Genomic DNA, 21,159 nt, shown 5'->3' on the forward strand with positions numbered 1-21,159 from the left:
CCGCCCAGGTCGGGTGGGAGTTGTGATCTGCATCCTCAGACCTGCAAGGAGTCACTGGAGGGTTGCACACACGTGGTGGCAATGGCGTGCACGTGACAACAATCACCTCCAGCGTCCTACGGAAAACTCCTGAGACAAGAGAGTCTGTCTTGGTTGTCTGAGAGAAGGATGATGGTAAGAGGGGCAGGGCGGGGACGTGGGCACGGGGGGTGGCAGGCTCGGCAGGGAGTCGGAAGACAGAAGAACAAGACTTGGGAATGGAACCGCCTGGCGGCTAGGGCTGGGGAGACGGTGACTCCTGCGTTCTGCTCCAACGACTGCGCCGAAGGTCCTCGCGGCCAAGAAGGGGGAGCAGCCCGCAGACCACCAGCTGGGCAGTGGACTCACAGCACGTGGCCTGGCCGTGTGGCAGGATGCTACTTGGCAATAACAGGGAGTGCAGTTTGGACAGCCGCCTTGCTGGGCACGGAACTCAGAACGACTACACTGGGCGAAGGAAGCCAGACAGGAGCCGCCCCACTCTTTGTCCCGCACAACCCCACTCCCAGGACACGTCCGAGCGGCAAGCGGCACACAGAGAGCAGGCTGGCGGTTTCGGGGGCTGGAGGCAGGAACAGGCCGGAGGCAGCTTCTCGGGGTGACAGAAACATCCCACAGCTGGATGGTGGAGCCGGTGGGACAACTCGGCAGATTTACTAGAAATCACTGAACTCTGTTCTTAAAAGAAGTGAATCTCGTGGTTTGTAAATTATAACTCAACAAAGCTTTCTGTTTATTTGGTTTTTTGTTTTGTTTTTTAAAAAGGTAACTACTACCCGAGAGAGAAGATAACAGCAGAGCCAGGCGTGGGGGTTCAGAGAGAAGCCAGGGCAGGGCCACGGCGTCGGTTTTGCACAGCGTGAGCTGAGGAGCATCTGAGCCCCAACTGACAAGGTGTCCAGAGAGAGAGATGGGGTCTGGCCCCCAGAGGGGACGTCACAGCTGGAGGTGTGGCCGTGGACGCCACTTGGACGGAAGTGTGGTTGGAGGCCCTGGGTGTGGGCGGAGGAGGAGAGCCGGGCCGCCTGCAGTGGGGGGTCAGGGACGTCCCTCAGCCGCAGGGTGAGAGATGAGCAGCCGGTAGAGGGACGGAGAAGGGGACACAGGGATTTTGGAGACAGGATCCTGCTGGGGTGCAAGGTGAGGCACAGGCAGGAGCCAGGGTCTGGGCGCAGGGGCTCTGGTCGTAGGGAGCCTGGAGCGGCCACCATGAGTCTTCCTCTGCCCGGAGCCTGCCTGCTGGTCACTTACCGCCTACCCAGAAGATGCCGCAGAGAACGTGGCAGAAGGAAACCTGACCGCAGCCGGCTTTCTACCTGGAAAAATCCATCCTGGGGAGCCCAGGACAAACCTTCCTGAAGCAGAACTGAGAGGCCGCCACTTACAGCACATGGCCACCCAAGCTGCCAGTTTTCCGGAAGCGTGGATTCCATTCTCTCCCGGAAGGTGACACACAGCTCCACCTCCCAAGGGGCCAAGAGTAATGAGTCAGACACACGCACAGCAAAGTGTTCACACGGAGCTCTGGAACATGACCAACCGTGTCAGCACCGGCCTTCCAGAACCCTCTCTCACGACAGGTAGTGCCCGCTGGTCTTTGCAGAACGGGGACCGGCAGGAGGGCCTTGACCCGGACAGGATGAGGGGAGGGCGCGACAATCGCCAAGACGGTGGGGTCCTCCCACAGCCAAAAGCACAGGAAACCCTGAGATACGAAAAGCAGATACCACACTGCCGTGCCTGCGACAGAAAGAACCAGGGGGCTAAAACCTGGAGGCGGAGACCAAACCACTCTGCTCCTGGAGCCCCACCTTGACCCTTGACGACAAGCAGAGGGGCCAAGGTCACGTGAGAATCACGCGTAGCCGAGCATCCACTTGAAGCAGGTGCTCAACGAGGGGGCGGGGCAGGCCCTGGGAGGAGGGGGCAGAGACCCGCCCCCATGTGGCCAGGCGGGGGCTGCTGCTGGGGGTGGGGAGACTTCGAGTGTGTGTGTTAGAGAGAAAGGGGGTGGGGGAGGGATGGCACTAAACCGTCTACGAGGGGTCAGGGTAGCGGCTGAAACGCTTTTTCCTAAATGAAACATCCAGCTTGAAGATGCATTTATCTAATAAATGGAAGCTTCGATTAAAGCATACAAGGGGACACTCAATTTCCTGAAGCCTCTGCCAGAGGAGGGCCAGGCCCCCGCGGCCCCGTCAGCTCGCTCGGACACTTGGGCCGAGGCTTCAGCTGAGCCCCGGGTGCAAATCCTTGAGGAGAGGAGACACGGGGCCCACATCACACACACCCCAGGAGACCGGAGGGGGCGCTGTGCTCCTGACGTGACACTCCGCTCAGGTTAAAGACCCAACTGCCGTGTGCCTCGGTGCCAGCCTCCTTCTCGCTCCTCCATAAATAACAGGGCTCACCAGTTTGTATCTGTTTGGGCACATGCCTTTTTTTTCTTTAAATGCTAATTGCATGTTGGGTGCCGGTGGTCTGCCACACGCTGCACTTGAGATGACGCAGAGACACGCCCTCCACATGCCCAGAGCCCACCGCCCTCCCCCCACGGCCTGGTAAGCCCGCCTGCCCGGCCCGAGCGTGCCCGAGGTCGGGGACTGCAGGAGGCTCCCACTCAAAAGCATAAAGCTTCAGTCCCACCCGGGCTGTGAGACTCGGAAACTGCAGTCGCTCAAGGAGCAGCCCCTCGGGCACCCTCCCTGGCGGGCGGGCACAGGGCCGCGGTGCCAAACTCGCTCGGCAGCTCCCGTTCCGCTCCTCCGGGCAGGATTCCAGGAACGGTCTGTGTCCCAGCTACACAGGGGACACAGCCCGACAAGGGACTTCACGCGGGAACAATGCCTGCTCTGTTGCTGACAGCTCACACCCGTGGGATTCCTGGTCGCAGCCTCCAGGGGCTTTGTTTGTCTTGAACAAAGCGAAGAGAAGTGGTCTCCAGAAGGTTCCAGAAACAGTGATGCTCCAGAGAGTAGAGACTAAACCCCCAGAAGGAACTCTCAGCTTCCTTTCTCGAAGACGTCCTCCACCTGCCACTCTCTGCAGGTGCAGCAGCCGCTCTGGCCGCACTGCGCCGCCCTCAGGGCCCAGCCGGCCGGAGGAACCTTCCCCCAGTTCCCGACCTCGTCTCGATGGTCAGGCGGCCTTCGTGGCTGTGGGAGCCTCCCGAGTGTGGACAGCGCCCGCGGAAGGGCTGGCACCCTTCTGGGAGAAAGGCAATGGGACGGACACTTCACGGCGCTCGCCGCGCACCTAGCGCCGCAGGACACCGGCCTGCAGCCCACTGCACAGGTGGGGTCTCTCCCCGCAGCAGATGGAACCGAGACCCAGAGACTGCAGACCCTCACCCAGAGCCCTCGGTGAGCAGTGGGGGACCCGACTGTGACCCGCCAGGACGACGGTGCCGTCTCCCACGCACTGCCGCCCCGCTGCCACCTTCCTGTGGTGGCCTCAGCCTGCAGGTGTGCGTCAGGCGCGGGCGCCAGGCAGGGGGTGGGCACACCCAACGCCACATCCGGGCTGCCTTCCAGCAGGTTCCGAGGCCGAAGGCGTGTGTCCCCAAGACACCTGCTGTGCCTCTCACTCGCTCTGGAGTCCAATCCTTCGCGCACCCATCCGCAAACATCTGTAAACCTACCCGTGCTGGGAGGGAGGAGGCGCAGCCCCTGGGGGCCGGCTGACGTCCGTTTCTCCATCTAGCTGCGGGTCACACGCCGCGTCCCCTTTGGCACTGAAGACACACGCCCTTGTACAGGTGTGCCGTGCTCCAAGAGGAAGGCTCACAGAAGCCACCACCTCGAGGCTGCCACAAGGACTCCAGGAAACGATGCACGCAGAGACCTCGGCACAGTGTCTCGCACGTGGTAACGTTCCGGGAGTTCTTAGCACGGTTGCAGGACGCTGGTTTCCCCATGTCGGAATGTGCCCGCAGGGACGTGCCGAGTTAGGGTCAGGGCCCAACATAAGCCACTCCCTTTGGCTTCCCAATTTGGACCGTCAGGCCTGGGGTCTGGGACCGAAGAGGAGAGCTTCCCAGTCCCCCCGCCCCTGCCCCCGCTATCCATGAGCACCACCAGGACAGGGGATTGAAGGGTTAAAACCCGCAGCGCAAGGGAGGCTCAAACTGACGGTGGTTGCAGGTGTCTCTGCCACTGAGAGGGGCAGCGTCCAGGGACAGAGAGGGTCGGGCCAAGGGACCCAAAATATAAAAGCCACCCCAAAAAGTATCCCAAGTAGAAAATGGGCACAGCGAGAGCCAGAAACACCCGTCTCAGCCCACAGGGCAGCAGACCCTGGCGGGGACACTCCCAGCTGCACCCTCGCTCCATGCAGTGGTACCAGTGAGGGACGCAAGGCCAGGGCCTAAATCTGGACTGATGGCAACACGGGGTCCTTCTCTCTTCCTCCTCAGATGAGGCAGGGACCAGGGAGACAGGAGGGGACGTTGGGGCTATCTTAGAGAGCCTCCTGGCAGGGCTCCTGGCTGAACGGGGCAGGCTCTAGGTACAGGGCGTCCCTCCGCGAGATGAGACAGTTCCCCATCAGCGAGGGTGAGTCCGGCGCAGAGCATGCTGGACACTGCAGAGGAGAAAGGGAGCCCAGGCCGCCCAAGTCCACGCGACGTCCCCAGCGCTGGGCCTCTTCATCTAAAAAAGGCAAACAGACCACCAGGCCCAGCTTTGCAAGAAGCCAAGGCAAAGTTGCTCGCACACACCCGGACAGAGAGAAGGACCACGCTGCTGAAAGTCAACTGGAGCAAGATGGGGAAACATGACATGAAAGTAACAAAGGCGCAGCACAGAAACAGAAATGCACAAGGGGAAGGAAAACGGCATGCAAAGATCACACCCATCTCTGGTCTGCGTGAAATACGCCGCGGCCGAAAGAAGACAGTCTCCAAGATGCTTTATGCCGAGGAGGAGAATGAGACGACACAAAACCTACTAGCCAAACCACAACTTGAAAGAATAATTTTCAAAAAGGGAGCGCGCTCACAGCTATAAAAACAAATGCAAAGTCAAAATAACACGGCTGCAATGAATTCGGAACTACAGGGAACAGAACGGATCCAACTGAAACACAATAAATAAAGGCTGAAGAAAATCACAGCAAATAGGAAAATGCCAGGCAATTAGAAGCAATGAAAGCAATGAGACAAAAGATGACAGAGAAGGAAAACCAATAGGAGAATAATTACCATCCAAAAAGTAATAGCATACAAGAAAAGTGCCTTCAAAACAAAGGACAAATAGAGCCTGCAGGTTGGAAGCTTTTTTTATAGGAAAAACCCAGAATGGCCATCGCTAAACACTTCCTGGTCTGGCAGACTGAAGCCAATTCTTGAGGAATCCAGACCCCTCTCCCCCCAAAACAGTCATCTACAAGATGGGAAAACAAGTCAGGTGGCCTCAGATGTGGCCAAAGCAACGTTTGGGGGCAAGAAGGTAATCCAACCCCCCACAGATGGGAGGAGAAAGGGAATTGTGATTCAGAGACAGGAAACAGAACAAGGAGTGTTCAAGCTGAACGTTCAACATGTTCAAAATACCCTCCATCCTCATTATTCACGGATGCTATAACTGGGGACGTGCCTACCATTTGTAACCCCCAAATCAATGCTTTACACCCTTTCGTGATCATCTACAGACACGCACAAAGTAGCAAAAACTGTGAGGACCCCCTGCACACGTCCCCACGTGAGGCCCAACAAGGCACCGCTCCGCCTCCTGGTTTTGGCTCATGATACAAACGAGCATCCTCACTGGAGTCTACTTAGTGACACATTTGTCACGCTTCTTGTGCTTTCCATTGGTGATGTCACCATTTACAAGGGCCACAGGGAGGTGCTGAGGCGTCCACAGTATTCCTACGCGAAATGCAAGTGTTGGAGAAGCTTCGTTTAGGCATGAGTGACAACAGTATCGGCCATCAGTTCGGCCTTAGTGAATCAACAATACAAGCTAAATTAGGTGCCTTTAAAGAGAAACACACATAAAATAAGATTATGCATTGACCGGTTGTGGAAACATTGATCAGGGGCTTGCAGAACCTAACCCTAGGGGGACCCTAGGAGCGACAGGTCAGTACTCTCTACGGCAGAGAACCACCCAGGAAGCTCTGCTGCCCTCAGGACTCCTCCTAACATCTAACTCCATCCAACCAAGGGGCGAAACAAAATAAGGAACTGCAAAAAGCAAAGACGGTTGCAAAGGCTGGCAGTGGGCATGTACCCCTGGAAGGAGACGAGGTGACTCCAGTGCTGGGGAGGCACGAGGGGCACCAAGTGTCTGGACAGTGACCGCCTGCAAATAGTTCTGTACCCAGCGAGAGTCAGCAGGTGGGGGAGAGAAGGGTGTGTACGTGCACGTGCAACTAGCTACTTGTTCACCAAACCTCTGCCCTTTCGCTCCTGGGCTCCGAGCTGAACGGCCCTTGCAGCCGCCCCTGTAGTCAGGCGCAGCCTCCTGCGGGGGCCAGGGAGAGTAGGGAGGTGGCGTGCTCCCTGAGCTCTCCCTCCCCTCCCTCACCTTCCGGGCAGACACAGAGGACCCCAGGAGGGACTCCGGAGCTCCAGGGAACAGCACGGCCACCCAGTGGAAACAGCCTGGGTCCCTGAATCTCTGCGTGGATCCGAACTTCCCACCTCTTCACCCTGCCTACCCCGGCGGACTGAGAACAAAGAAATAAAACATCCATGCGTCAAGAGCCTGTCATCGGGAGGTCTGTTTATTACCGCAATTGCCCGGATTTACCCCAAATAATACAGGAAGAGAGCACAGTGGGAAAAAACTGCAATAAAAAAACAAGAGCAAATCCCTGCCTTCCAGTGTTTCATAATCGTTTAACTTTACATACGTACCTAGAAATGGTCTCTCGAGTGACAGACAACTGAAGTTCAGCATTTCCTTCGCTGTCTTTTTCTCTTTTTATACTCAAATAAAATCACGTTACTGATGCCCAGGTAGTAATAGTGTGGTTTGCATCTGCGACGGCCAGTGCGTCCCGTCTCCACGCACATCCCACACGACCTGCGGCCGTCCAGACAGGGCTGTCGGAATGGCGTGCGCCAAACGTAGACGGTGACCGCCATGGCTGGGGCTGGCATTTGTACCCTCCTGCGGGACTTAAATTCCTTATCATAGTCGTGTATAGCTTTTGTAGGAGATATTAAGTGACACAGAAGAAAGACCACCACAACACCACACCCACCCTCCTGAAAAGCCACTCGGTGCTACCAGGGTGGCCCCTGGGGCCTGCGGTGGCGTTGCCAGGTCAGTTCTGGGGCAGGTCCCCCAAGCTCTCCCTAAAAGGTGAAGCCACCTGGCTGATCTCGCTCCCAGAGGACAAGTGTCAGCACGACCACGCCCTCAGCCCGGTCAGTGCCTCCTCCCAGAGAGAGTGGTGGGCGCGCTGGGCACAGGGTCCCTGCTGGGCTGAGAGCTGCCTGCGCTGGGGCAAGACAAGACGCGGTCAGCCCTTGCTGGGACCCGGCCTGCGGAGGCGGCAAACCAAGGAGGTCCGTTAGCTCATGCACGGTGCCAGGAGATGAGACCCTGGATGGGCACACAGTGAGGAGTCAGGACACGGGCCGGAGGCAGAGCCACTGTCTGTCCTGATCCCTGGCACAATCTCAGCCTGTGCCGGGGACTTTGCACACTGAGGTCAAAGGGGCAGGTGGAGGTGCTGGGCCTCCCACCGTGAGCATCTCTGAGCCGTCTACACCACCAGCCCACCTCCCCCACTTCATTTAACCCAGCACAGTGAGATCCACAGAGGAGACCTGTCTAGGAAGCACAGATGGAGACAGTCAGAGTCCTGACTCTCGGGCGGCCACCATGTCCTCTCTCTGCAGCAAGAGGGCCTCTCACCAAACACCCCAACTCCCGCTGCCCCGCCTGCAGGTGGACAGATGGCACCGACAGGCCTGCAAGCCACCCCCAACGTCTCTTCTGTGCTTCCGGCTCTGCGTGCACCTCTGATCGACAGTGCATGTGGCACAGGCCCTGCCACAAGCCAGGGGGACACTGCCGGGTGGCCTACCGCCCAGCCTGCTCTGGCGCGGTCAGGCAGAAGACAAAGGCCTGCTCTCCCCTCTGCACACAAAGGGCCCCCTTCACAGAGGGCCCCGCGGGAAGGAGGAGCCCGGGCCTGGGGCTCAGACGCCAGGTAGCCAGGCAGTGACACAGAGGTCACCTGCCCGGAGACACAGGAGAATTCCCACCACTGGAGGTTCCTGCCATGCCTGGCCGTGGCCTGGGACTCACCAGCCTTGACAGAGCCGCTCTGGGGTCACCCTCTCTCCTGCTGCACGCCCTGGACTCTCCAGCCGCTCCGGGCACTAGACGTGAGACTCCGCGGAAGCTCAAACCCAGCCTGCCCCAAGCTGGCCCCGCCCCCACCACACACCTGCCCCGAGCCGCCACTTCCCTAGTGAGCCAGGCAGGCCCACTCCCAGCGAGGCTCCTTCACCCTGCCCTCCCCTCAGGGAAACTCCTCATCCTCCAAGGCCACACAGGGGACATGCTCCAGCCCCTGGACCCTCTGCCACTGCGACTTGTGGACGCCCCTTCAGCCCCAAAGCCACCGCCGTACTCTGTCTGATGCTGGGGCCCGGGCGGGGGGACCGTCCACCTCTGCACCCCCAGTGCATGGGATCAAAGGGTCCTAAATACCGTTGTGTCTAACTAAACACGACTTAATTAGGCAGAAGCAAACACCACCTAGGACGCACCAGAAGACGGAATCACATGTTGTCTAACAGACTCTAGCACACCTGGCCGGAGGCCTCAGACGGTTCCTTACGTAGTCGCAGCGCAAGTGAAACTCCTCTCCTGATCTGCAGAGGCTGGCCAACCTCCCACCCAACCTCAGGTCCCCCCATACCTCAGTCCCTTCTCCTACCTCACTTTGGGCCCCGCCTCCTACCTTACCTCAGGCCCCGCCCCCAAGGCCCCACCCCCATCTCAGGCCCCGCCCCTAACCACCATTACCTGGACCACTCTCTGGCTGCATCACAGGGGGCCTCTCCACGCATTCTGTCTTCACAGTGGGGTCCTCTGACAGCCCCACAGAAACCCCGCCCCATCACCCCCACCCTCGTCACCCATCACCCCACCCGCTTCCTCCCACCCCCACCCCGGACCGCCCTCCCCGCCACACAGGACCGCCAGCCACTCCTCACTGGCCTTCCCTCCCCAGTGCCTAGGACGGGCCCTGGCTGGTCACTGAGGCTGAGCAAGTGAACCCTAAAAGGAGCCACGCCCCAACCCCACGCCCCTGGCCTGGAGAAAGCCCCGACAGCCCTGGACCAGCAAAGCCCCGACAAGGAGCAACCAGGCCCGCCCCGGAATTCCGTCCTCTCATGAGACAGGAAGAGGCCGGAAGAGAGAAAGGCTGCACTGGCAGCGCTCGTCTCCACTTGGAGCAGTCTCCGATGCCATCAGAAAGCCCCGATGAGGCTCAGAAGAAAAACTCGGGGAACAATGGAGGAGTCGCGTGCTGATCGAGTCGTGTGCCAGCCGAGGACAGACGTGGTGGTGTGACTGGAGGACGCGCGCCTCACGTCCACGGCCACCCACCCGAGTCACTCGTGCAGCAGGGCCCACCCCCCGACCGGGCCTCTGCCCCGACCCGGCCTCCCAGGGGAGGCAAACACCCCGGCAGGACCCTAGACACAGGGAGTGTGCCACAGGGACAGACACGGGGACAGACACTAAGGGCTCTGGGGCATCCAGGGTGACACTGGGGAGCTGGCCAGCATCACCGTGGGCAAGGTGCTCAGACAGAGCTGTACCCCTGGAAGTGGGGGAGCAGAGACCACCGGGGCTCCACATGGCAGAGTTCAGACACCAGGAAGAGGCAGGGCGGGGCCTGAGGACCCCCACCCCCCGCCCCCGACTGCGGGGCTAGAAGCCCTGCTGGCCGGCGCGCCCACCACCCTGGTTTCCTCCTCAAGGCTCTGAAACGCTCCTTTGTGGCTCTCACCCCGGCCATGGGCCTGGCAAGTAGCAAGTGCTCAACGGATGTTGGTGGACCGAGGTGGGAACAGGGAGGACATGACGCAAGGCTGGTGGCAGGCAGGGAAGGGGGTGGGGAAAGGCGGGGAGCTGGAGGTGTGGGCAAGGCAGAGGTGTGGAGAGAGGAGGGAGCACGGCGTGCCCAGAGCGGCTGGGGCTTCGTGTCTGGGGGGACGCAGGCACCCTCTGGCGTTTGAGCCACAAGTGCCACCGCCCCGACGTGAAGCGAGGGGCGGAGACAGAGCGAGGCACAGGCCCGAGGCTCACCGTCTGCTGCAGGTCCTGGATGACCACGCGGATCACCAGCGTGTTGCCCTGGCTCTCATCCGTCCTGGCGCCGCCTGGCTTCTCCGCGGTGGCCCGGATCGTGTCGTATATGGTCTCTTCTTTGGAGCTGTCTGATTCCGACCCCACGGAATAGTCGGAGAAGCTCTGGGCCATCTCGTCCTCGCTGGACGTGGGGCTGCGCGGCATGGCTGCCCGAGTCTGCGGGGTAGGGAGGGAAGAACACAGGCAAGAGGGAAGGTGAAAACTCAAGACAACCCGGGGCACGGTGCAGACTGGCTCACAGATGAACGTGGGTGCGTTTTCACAGTCTGTTTATCGGTGTGACGCCGGCCCAGGGCCACCTGTGTGTGCACAGACAGGTCCCTGAAGGCAGCAACAAGCTGGCACCGCCCGCTTCTCCCCAGGCCTGAGCCTGGAGCTGCGGCAGCCGGGACCCGGGGAGACCCTGAGAGCTCTGGCCCCTATGCCGTGAAACTCGGCGTTTAAAAGGAGCCCAGACTAACCGTGCGGATGACCACAGCCTACAAGGATTAGCCAACGGCCGCCGGGGCTGTTTGAAACTTCCCAAGGCGAGGAAAAAGGCTGCCTTTTGTTTTCCTTTGAGGGTAGAGCTGCAGGAGAGGAAGGCAGGCAGGCTCCGGGTCAGAGCCGTGGCAAGTTCATGCTATAATAACCCCCTCTGCTTCAAACACAGAGCAACGAGAGGTACTGTGTAAAAATAGAACAAAAAGGCAGGGCCAGGCTCAGAAATGAGAGAATCTCTGGGACCAAAAGCGGAGTGGAGCCCAAAGTCGTGAGCAGGCTGAAGCGGGAGATCTGGGGTCCCCGCGAGGTGGGGGCGGCTGGGAATGCAGCTTCCTCGGGGTCAAGTGCAATGGAAGTGCCCCAGCAAAGGCCCAGGCAAGCTGCTGAAGCCACCGTGGACCAGAGCTTTAAAGTGACCATCGAAAGGACACAGAACTCTGCAAAAAGGTTGCCCACTGTTTGGGAACCGCATCTGTGCCACCCCATCTCTGTGGGAAAGGGGTCCAGATAAAAGTCAGTTTGAACTAGGGGTGCCAGGGACCTGGTGGAGGTGCCACGTGGACCTGGTGCTACATCGGACCAGTAATTTCACTTCTGCATAAATTCTATACAGTGCTGTCCCAGGCAAATGGGGTCTCGTGGCCACCCTAATCATCTCGGGATTGCCTGATCAAATCGTGGTCTCTTCTTCCCACAAACTCCATGGGGCTGCAAATGCATGAACCCGAGCTACAGACGGATGATCCCAAAAACATGACACTGAGCAAAAGGAAAGCAATTTGCAGAATGATTCAAATAACATAGCATGTCTAGATAACAGCTAGGAAGACACAACACAATTCCACAGATCGTACATGGACGCCTTCACCTGGCGTCATGGCGTAGAAGCCTTTGACCTTTGGAAAGACAAATGCTCCACTCAGGAGAAGGGCTCCCTCTTGAGAAGAAGAAGGGGTGTGGCAGAGCTTGCCACGGTGCATGGAACCATCTACTTCCTCAAAACAGTGCCAGAAAATCTGACAAAATGCCAAACTTTGATAACGTTAGGGACACAGGTGTTTGCTGTATTATTCTCTATGCTTCTGTCTCTCTGTGTTGCAAATCTTTCATGGTAGAAGCAAGGAAGGAAGGGGTGATGAAGTGTAGGAAGCACAGCCTGCCACCCCAGAAGATGCCACTTTGGCACGAGGACTGTTTTGAGACGAAGACGACTAAGAAGCAGCAGCTGCAAGAAGAGCTCCCTGTCCTCCCCGAAGGCCTCAAAGCAGGAGGCAAACTTTCAAAAGTGCCCCCCCCCCCCAGGAAGAACAAAAGGTCATCACCAGAGACGGTGTTAAACCCTATCGGCCCAGAGAGACGACGGCACAGAGAATCTGCGTAGCAAACTTCACTACCGGGCCTTTATCCACCAATCCTCTCCAAACATTTGCCGTCCCACGAGTTGCCTCTCCAGTAGCTCAAGGTCCCGTCTGCCCAAGCCCAAGTTCTAACCGCCCCTCCAGGGTGCCCTTCATGGAGGTTTCTCCCACGGATGTGCGCTGCACGCCTTGGTAGACGGTTCTCCTGAATCTGGCTTTTCAATTCAATTGAAATTCAATTCAATCTGGCCAGTTCAATTCACAGGGTCCCAGAGAACCTAGCAGGGTACTAGGAAAAATAATTTTTCTTCCTCTGCGCAAGGAAGGAAGGAGAGAAGGGGGGTGATGGAAGGGTGGTACTCGGACAGATGAATAGCGGGGTGGGTGGGCAGGTGAGTGGGAGACGGACGGGAGCAGGAATGACAAGGAAACCCAACAAGACCCTCTGTAATACAAGATAACTCTGCAGACAGGGAGAACAATGGCATTGATGACGATCCAAAATCAAAAGTTAAAATTCTACTCAGATTCTGGCTATAAATTAAACTACATTCACCGTGCACCAATTATACAGGAGTAACCCACCAGGGGTGGGGCGCGGCTCTAATCGCCAACACACACCTTTCTCTGTGCCATGTGCGGACGGCAGCCTACCGTTTCACAGCACCTTGGCCCGAGGGTCTGCTCCCCTCCGCGTCCCCCTCGGGACAGCGCGGGAGCAGCAGCTGCGCACGTCTGGGCGGCGGCATCAGCCGCGGGCATACGCCCAGGTGTCCGACTCCAGGCGCTACAGCCGGGCTCCCCTAACGCAATCTCCGCTGCGCATTCTCCTGGGACCCGTGGCCTGCTCAGAGTGGGGAGCGGGGTGGGCGAGGAGGACACCCCACCCTCTGGTTTAGATCCTCCGCAGTGTGACTGCACACGCAGGGGACAAGGGACACCCGCTTCCCCCCCTCTAGTGCCTACAGGGGGAGTGGGCTTTACAGACATCCTGAATGCTCAGGAGTTCCCACGTGAATGCTGGGATTTCGGTCTCCAGGCCCAGCCACCCCGGCGCCACCCCTGCCACCTGGCAGCCACTCGGGCCCCGGGCTACACTGCGCCCCTGGTGGGGCAGAGGGACGGAGTTCGCCCAGCCCCGGCCGCCATCGCCCCCACACTCGGGGCCGCTGCCCGTCACCATCTGGGCGCTGCTGCTGGCTCTGGGCACAGCTCAGCAGCCAGACGGACCCCGGGCCCCAGCAGAGGTGCGGGTTCGTGGACCCCGCTCTAGCGCTTTATGACGGAGGTGGGGGCTGCGAGTCCTCAGGAGCGTCCCAGGGAGGACACGGTTGGTTCACCGATGCCAACACTCGACCTTTAATTGTAGGAAGGCCGGTGCCAACCGCCTACTTCCAGAGTTTACTGACCAGCAAACAGACGCCGCAGGGAGCTCCGCCCGTGACCCCGTGCAGGCGCTTCTGCACCAGCCACCCGCGGCAAGCGGAACAACAAAGGAGAGCCACAAGGGAGCCACTCCAGAGCCAGGCCCCTCCCCGAGGAACCGCCAGACCCCGACCGGGGTCAGAGGCTCCATTACCACCAAGGAGGTCCCAGACATCTGCAGAGGGGGGTCCAGTTCCTGGGGCCACAGACACAGAGGCTGTTTGGTGTGACCAACCCGCCACTGGCCCGCACAGGGTTCCGAGTGTTTGCTAATCTGGAGATTTCGCATGCAAACCCCGACTTCTGGCTTCTTTCCACCGTCAGGAGGGCCTGGCAATGCGGGAGGCTGCCACGTGGCAACAAGGGCAGCAGGGAGCTGCGGGGACCTCCCAGGGCTGGGCAGCCCCACCAGGTCCTCAGAGAAGTGCGGAGACTCCAGACCACCTGCCTTCATACCCCCTCTCCTCACTGGCGTTCCCGTCCCACCCGGCTGTGAGCTAGAGCCCCGGACCACAGATCTGGGCTCCTTGTCTGTCTCCTTCTAGCCCCTCCGTCAGCCCAGCCAAAGGGAGAACCACCGAGCCAAAAAAACGTCTTGAGCAACCATTCCAATCACCCAGGACGTTGTTTTTTTTTTAAATAAAAATTCTGAAGTTCACCCCAGTGCAATTCTGAATTAAAATCCCAGGGCAAATGAGTATTCCTGCATTTGCTGTCCAAATGCCTTTGTATTATAATTTCAGCTTTAAGTTTTTACAACCGCAGATGTGCAAGACCTGGTGAGGCAAGAGGGCGCGGAGGCTGAAGGCAGGTTGTGGGTAGGCCTGGCCCCTTCAGTAGGGCCCCGGCCTCAAGGCAACGTCTAGTAGCTGATTCGTGCACGCACGCATTCATTCATTCATTCATTCATCACCCTCCACATGTGAGTTAACACGTGTAACTGCCAAAATAGTGCCCGGTATACAAGTGGTGTGAAATATTTATAACTGTCATTAATTCCAGCCAAGCCTCAGGTTCTGATGAAGCATGTCCAGTTTGCACCCTGACTGCACAGGGAAGTTACTCCAAGAGCTTTAAAAAAAAAAATTCCAGCACCGGAAATTCTGATTTAATCAGTCTGGGTTGAGGCCCAGTGTCAACACTGTTTTTGCAAAGTTCTCCAGGTGATCCAGTGGGCATCGTAGATGGGAGTCCCAGCTCTGGATCAACCCTGAGCCAAGTGTGCAGGTCTAACCCTAAAGGATGCGGCAGCTACACAGCATGACCCCGAGTGAACAGGAACCAGCCTTCCCCTGGGGCTAGGGGGGCCACGTCCTGAGCTGCCCAAGACAGCACGAGAGGCATGGCATGGGGTGCGCTGCCTAAGTGGTCATGATGGACATGGGGCAGCCAAGCAGGCCCCCACTGCTGGTTTTGCTACTCTGGGGTTCCAGTAGATTCCTTCTGTGCTAACAGGTATAAATGACCCCAGCGTGGCTTCAGCTCCACTTAAGAAGGGGTCCTTATGGTCCCAGCTGGGTCTGAGAGAAAGAAAAAGACCAGAGACGGAATGGGGCGCATCACACCCACATCGAGGGTCCGTGTCTGATGAGAGCGGTGGCCATGGGCATGCTGGGCAGCAGGGCCTACAGCAGAGGCAGGGACACCACTAAGGACACGGTCCCAGGCACACCCGCTGCCGCGTGGCTCTTCCCACGCAGGGTGAGCGTGGGCTGCTCTGTCAGCCCCCAATACCCCAAGAGTGCGCAGCCTTCAGGACAGTGCAGGCCTGCACCTGGTGCTGTTGTGGGAGGAGCCTCCATGTGGGCACCTGAGAAATGAGCGCAAGAGCCCCAGCTGGGCACCTGGCACCAGCAGTCACGGCCCGGGCCACACTGGTTCCGTCCCTGCCCAGGACAGATGATATCCGACTCTCAAGAGCAGGCAAGAGGCTCCCCAGGCCCCAAACTGCTTCCTGGGGGGCCAGCACAGGAAGCCTTCGTCCACAGCCCGGGTTGGCACTCGGTGAACACTCTCTGGATGGGAGGCCAGGACTCCGGATCGTGGACACCGGAGGGAGCCAGCAGGACACAGAAACGGAGAAGTTGGCAGAGCAGGCCCCAAATCATTCAGGCAGCGGCGTTTCAGCCCCAGCCAGCGAGGATACACAAGAGACAGGCCCAGAGTCACCAGGCCTGCAGGTGTTTCCTAGATAGGTCAGATTTGGGGGGAAATAGCAAAACACACAAATGTTGCAAATTCATTGTTTTTTAAGGATCACCTTTGCAGTCCACACACAACATGTCTACATTTGGACCTGAGTCCGGAAACAAAGTGACAGCCCACGGGGGGAAGGGCCGTCCCCTGCCCAGCAGAGGACACTCGCCGTCCCCCAGTGCTGGCTCAGGGGACGATGGTCACACGGGGGCACGGCTGCCACAGAGGTTGGTGCACGGGGCCCTGCTAGCCGTGTCTGCGGAGGAACCGGGCGACACGCAGGAGCAGGCCAGGCAGAAGTGGGGACAAGGCTGGGCCACGTCACCCTGGATCTTTCCAGAACGGCCCTGGGAGTGCAAGGTAGAGACCTGACGGGGGAGGGTCTTGACCTTAATAAGGGGCTTGAGTAACCCGATTAGCAGCTCCGTGGGAACAGCTGACACCCGATGCAGATGCCTGGGAAAGCAGTTAATTATTAACCCTGGGTAGGGCCTCTGCAGGGTGAAACAGAGGGCGGCCAGGGACATTTGCATTTCAGGTACACAACGAAGAAGTTTTACCATAGGTGTGCCCCGAATAACTGCACAGAACATACTCACGCTAAAAACTATTTGTTGTTCATCGGTAATTCAAACAGAACTGGGGGCCCTGCCATATATCTGATATGGGGGAGTGGAGAGGGCAGAATTTGGTTCTTTAACACCCCAGGGAACCTTCAGGGAGGCTCTGCAGAGAGGGAGGGAAGCAAAGACCACCTCTGGATCCCGGAGGAAAAGTCAGCCCCAGGTCAGCGGAGGGGAAGGTCACGCACTGGCCCGGGCAACCCTTCCAGAATAACTAATCGCTCAGAGGGGGAAAAAAAACAAGCTATAAAAACCCAGGTCAATAAAGTTCACTGTGAGCATGTGCTCCTCTCAGCCACCTGGTGGGGTGGCTATTAGCAAGGAGGAAAGAAAATAATAATCACAGTCGAAGCAACTTCAGCAAAGACTCAGTACAGTATTTTGCTACTCGAGTGCTCGGAGAAGACGTAAAATCTTAAACTGGCCCATTAGTCCGCTAACGCCCGTGACAGAAAGGCGGGCAGATGTCCCTACTCTTGCATTCCTGCAGCCCCAGCGGAAGCGATGACAGCTGACGGGGGAGAGGAGACACATGCCGAAAATAAACAAACAGAAACCTCCCGGCTGAAGCTGACTCTGTCAAGGTTGGAGTCTGCAAAAACCTCATTACGCTGGCTCACCTCTGCTTTGAAAGCTTTTCTTTTATGAAAAGGTTTTTATTCAAGTGGAACCTCAGGGAGATACCTTATATGTTAAACGCACAGGAAGTAAGATTTTGTGACCGCACGTTTATTTTGTGCATTCAAATTTGTCACATTTGCTGGTCCTCAAAGCAGCGAGACCACCTCAAGGCTGCCCGGGTGCTTGGTACAGACATTTAAGCTCAATGTCAAGGTCACAGCCACAGGACCGAGAGCAGCCTCTACCGGAACCTGCAGAACTGGAACGGAATGTCAGAGGACTCCAGGTTCCGTCCAGATGGAGATGCTGCAAAACCCTGTCCTGAGAGCCGACGTGAGCACAGGCTGAGAGCGCGTGCGAGAGAGGTGGGCTTCGGGCGGAGTGGGCCAGGCGGCGGGAGGAGAGAGAAAGGCGGCCACGCTTCTGCGCGCTACACTTAATCTACCTTTCTCCGCCCCGCACCAGCACAGCCCTGCAGCTGAGGAGGACTCGGAACACGTCAGGGCTCTGGTCAGGCGGTGGGCTGCTCTGGACGTGGCACCCAAATACCTAAGGGGCAAGCCTACCCCACCCGGGCTCCCAGCCACGTTCTCCATGGCACCAACCCCAGCCCCACCCCGGCCACTGAGGAGCGTGGTCCGGGAAGTCCGGGGCAGAGCCGACTGTCCCAGCTACACCAACACTCCTTCCTCCCCCTCAGAGTGCCCGCGTCCACGCCTGGCCGTTCACACCTAATTCTTCCCAAGCCGCCACTTCCCAGCCAGCGTTCTGAGGACTAATTCCATGACACACACACGCACCCTCCAATCCTTTCCTGGGCAAAAACGTTTGGGAAAAATAAGCAGATTGAACAAAAACTGCACAGGTCATGTTGCTGCTGAATTTCTCTGAGCGCTCCTCGCGGTAATCTCTCAGGCAGGGTTTGGCCGAGGCCGCGCTTCCCACACGCACCTGCTCCGGACAGCCTCCCCTGGAGCGGGTGGACGATGCCCCACAGCAGGACAGGAGGTGGTGGTCTGAGCACGGCTCGCAGGTGACCGTAGAAGGCAGGAGTCCCGTCACACACCTGCAACAGCGCCGCTGCCCACCGGCCAGCACACTGCTGAGCACGGTCACCCTAAGTGCCTGCAGGGCGACTGCCTGGCTCAGAGATGCTGACAGCAAGAAATCCGAAATGGTTCTCCAACCAGAAGCAAAGGACCCCAGGGATCTAACAGCCACTGGCGCCTCCTGAATGCCAAAACCAGTGTCCCCAAAGCAGAGCACGAGCTGCTGGCGAACCAGGCGCCTGAATCAAGATGACATTTCCATTTTAGACCACGGCCCCGGATGAATCGCAATCCCAGATGGTGCATTCTGGCAAGACACTGGGGTGTCCGGGTCTTGAGAAGGGTTCTGGTTAGAGGAGGGTTCCAAGTAAGAGGAGGACTGGTGAGAAGGAACATTCCCGGGAAGGTCTGTTTCTCCCCCATGCCGCGGCACTCACACGGCGGCTGCTTGCTCGGCACTGTTGGAAACTGCGCCGCCCCGCTTTGGCCAGACAGACCCGGCACAGCCTCCAGCAGTCCCTCGGGTCCTGGACAGGACAAGCTGGTGTCTAATCGGACCCCACAGGCTCCTACCGCAGACGGGCCACGTGGTTTCTAAAGAACATCCGGTTTTATCATAGGTTCACATTTTAGTTTCCGTAGAGCAGGACTCAAGAGGTCTGACCCACCAGTTTGAACCCTACCCTTAACCTCTTCGTGACATGCTTGGCCATCCACGTGGTGTTTCTGCAGGAACTGCTCCCGCTGCAGGGAGAACAGTCCACCCCGGTCACAGCCCAGCCCAGCAGATGAACAAGGACAACAGGTCAACACACCCCTCCCGGGCCTGCCCTGCTCGCAGCTCTCAGGCACGTGTTGGGCAAGGCCCTGTGCCCAGCAGGGACCTGAGGCCCAGACCCGGGACAGCCCTGAGGTTAGCCATCAAGGAACAAGGACACGAGCCGCCTCCAATCAGGATCTAACTCTTGGGAAACCTGCCAGAGAAGAGGATCTCCTTAACTTGCACAGAGCATTCACCCACATCCTGGAGCAACATCTGTAATAAATAAACAAGCAAACAGATAAATACATTATTGAAAGATTAAAAGGAAAGGGGGGAAATTGGTACTTTCAGATAAGATGCTTCTCTATATGGAAAATCCAAGAGAATCAAGGGACAAATTAAATAATTTGTAACTAGCAAAACTAGTACAAAAAAAGTCCAGCAAAATACTAGATAAGAAATATATAATTCTGCTACATTAGCAATAAACAACTGAAAAACATTAAAACATACTTTAATAACACCCGCAATAAACAAAGGTACCTATGGGGAAAAAAAAATCTAACCCAGTATATGCAAGGTCTTTATGGTGAAAAGTAATACTCTACAGCATTATCTTCTAGGAACGAAAGAGAGAAATGAAGGAAGACCCAGATAAATGGTGAGATACACAATGGCCATGGATATTAGGATTTAATACCTTAAAGATAGAAATTCTCCACAAAATATAAATTTGATGTAACTTCCAACAAAAATCCTGATAGGACCATTCACAAAACTTAACACTCTGATTTCAATGTTTACAGCAGAGGAGAAAGAGCCAGATAAAGCCAAAACTTTGGAGACTAAGAGAAGACCACTCTACCACTGCGATCCCTACCCCCAACCCCCTGTCCGGTCCGTGGCCTGTTAGGAACAGAGCTGCATGGCAGGAGGTGAGCGGTGGGCCGGCAGGGAAGCTGCATCTGCATTCACAGCCGCTGCCCATCACTCGCATCACCGCATAAGCTCCAGCTCCTGTCACATCCGTGGGGGCATTAGATTCTCAGAGGAGCACAAACCCTACTCTAAACTGCACACCTGAGGGATCTAGGTTGCACACCCCTTATGAGAATCGAATGCCTGGGATCTGAGGTGGAGCTGAGCGGTGATGCTGGCGCTGCAGAGCAGCTGCAAATACAGATTATCGTTACCAGAGAGGTCTGACTGCACAACGAATGTAATTCACTTGAACCATCCTGAAACCATCCCCTCCCCACCCCCAGTCCATGGAAAAACTGTCTTCCATGAAACTGGTCCCTGGTGCCAAAAAGGTTGGGGACCACTGCTCTTTAGGATGCCAGGACTTACTAAAATTTTACAATATGAAAACAGTATGGTATTGTACAAAGACAAATAGATAATGAAAAAGTGGAGAACCCTGGAACAGCCCTTGTAAATATGGGACATATGCCTTGCCCATATGTCTTGGGGAAAAGGAAGAATTAATAAATATACAAGACTCATGCAAATGGTTATTCTGTTTCATTAAGAAAATAGATAAGAAATAGAGCCCCGTGCCACTCCCTACACACAAATCCACTCCAGGTGCATTGAAGGCTTTCATGGGAAAAGCAAAACGACAAACCTCTAGAAGAAAATGAGAGGCAGTAGCTGAACACAAGATCCCTCAGAGCAAGGAATTCTGGATGCTCCATAAATGCTGCTTGGTTGCTTGCTGTGAAGGATTAAAACAGCATAAATGTGCAGAACTGTATTATTCTCTTATTGCTCAAGAGGTCAGAAGTCCTCAGCGAGTTTCGCTCAGCTGACGCCAAGATGCAGCCAGGGATGTTTCCTTCTCAAGATTCTGTGAAAAAACCCACGCCCTGCCTTTCCCAGGTTTCAGTAGTGGCCTCCGTTCCTCTACTTGTGGCCATTTCTCTACTTCCAAAGTGCATCTCTCCAATCTCCACTTCCACCTTCACTTCACCCTCTCCTCTCTGCAGTCAAGTCTCCCTCCTACAAATAAGGACCCTTGAGATTACAGTTTGTGCCCCACCTGCACAATCCAAAATAATCCCCCATCTCGAGGTCTTTAACTGTATCACATCAATAAAGCCCCCTTTGCTGTATAAAGTCATATTTGCACAGATTCCAGGGATTAGGGCCTGGATATCTTTGGGGACTACCATCCAGCCAACCACAGTACGTTACATTATTATTTGATAACTAAATCAAAGAGAGCAAAAAGCCTTTCTTTCAACAAGGCAC

The 21,159-nt window shown here is 57.0% G+C and overlaps 1 protein-coding gene across 3 annotated transcripts in view; it reads right to left on the reverse strand.

The window, feature by feature from the left end:
- SHANK2 (SH3 and multiple ankyrin repeat domains 2) overlaps window positions 1–21,159 on the reverse strand; it is a 545,909-nt gene that overhangs the window by 459,610 nt on the left and 65,140 nt on the right. For all 3 annotated transcript variants that reach the window (XM_076001724.1, XM_076001725.1, XM_076001723.1), the window contains exon 3: window positions 10,326–10,544. In XM_076001724.1, the coding sequence (XP_075857839.1) occupies window positions 10,326–10,532 (207 nt within the window). In that variant the 5' untranslated portion in view covers window positions 10,533–10,544. The remainder of the gene's footprint in view (window positions 1–10,325; window positions 10,545–21,159) is intronic.

The sequence above is a fragment of the Microcebus murinus genome, chromosome 4, assembly GCF_040939455.1.
Source record: "Microcebus murinus isolate Inina chromosome 4, M.murinus_Inina_mat1.0, whole genome shotgun sequence".
Taxonomy (NCBI): Eukaryota; Metazoa; Chordata; class Mammalia; order Primates; family Cheirogaleidae; genus Microcebus; species Microcebus murinus.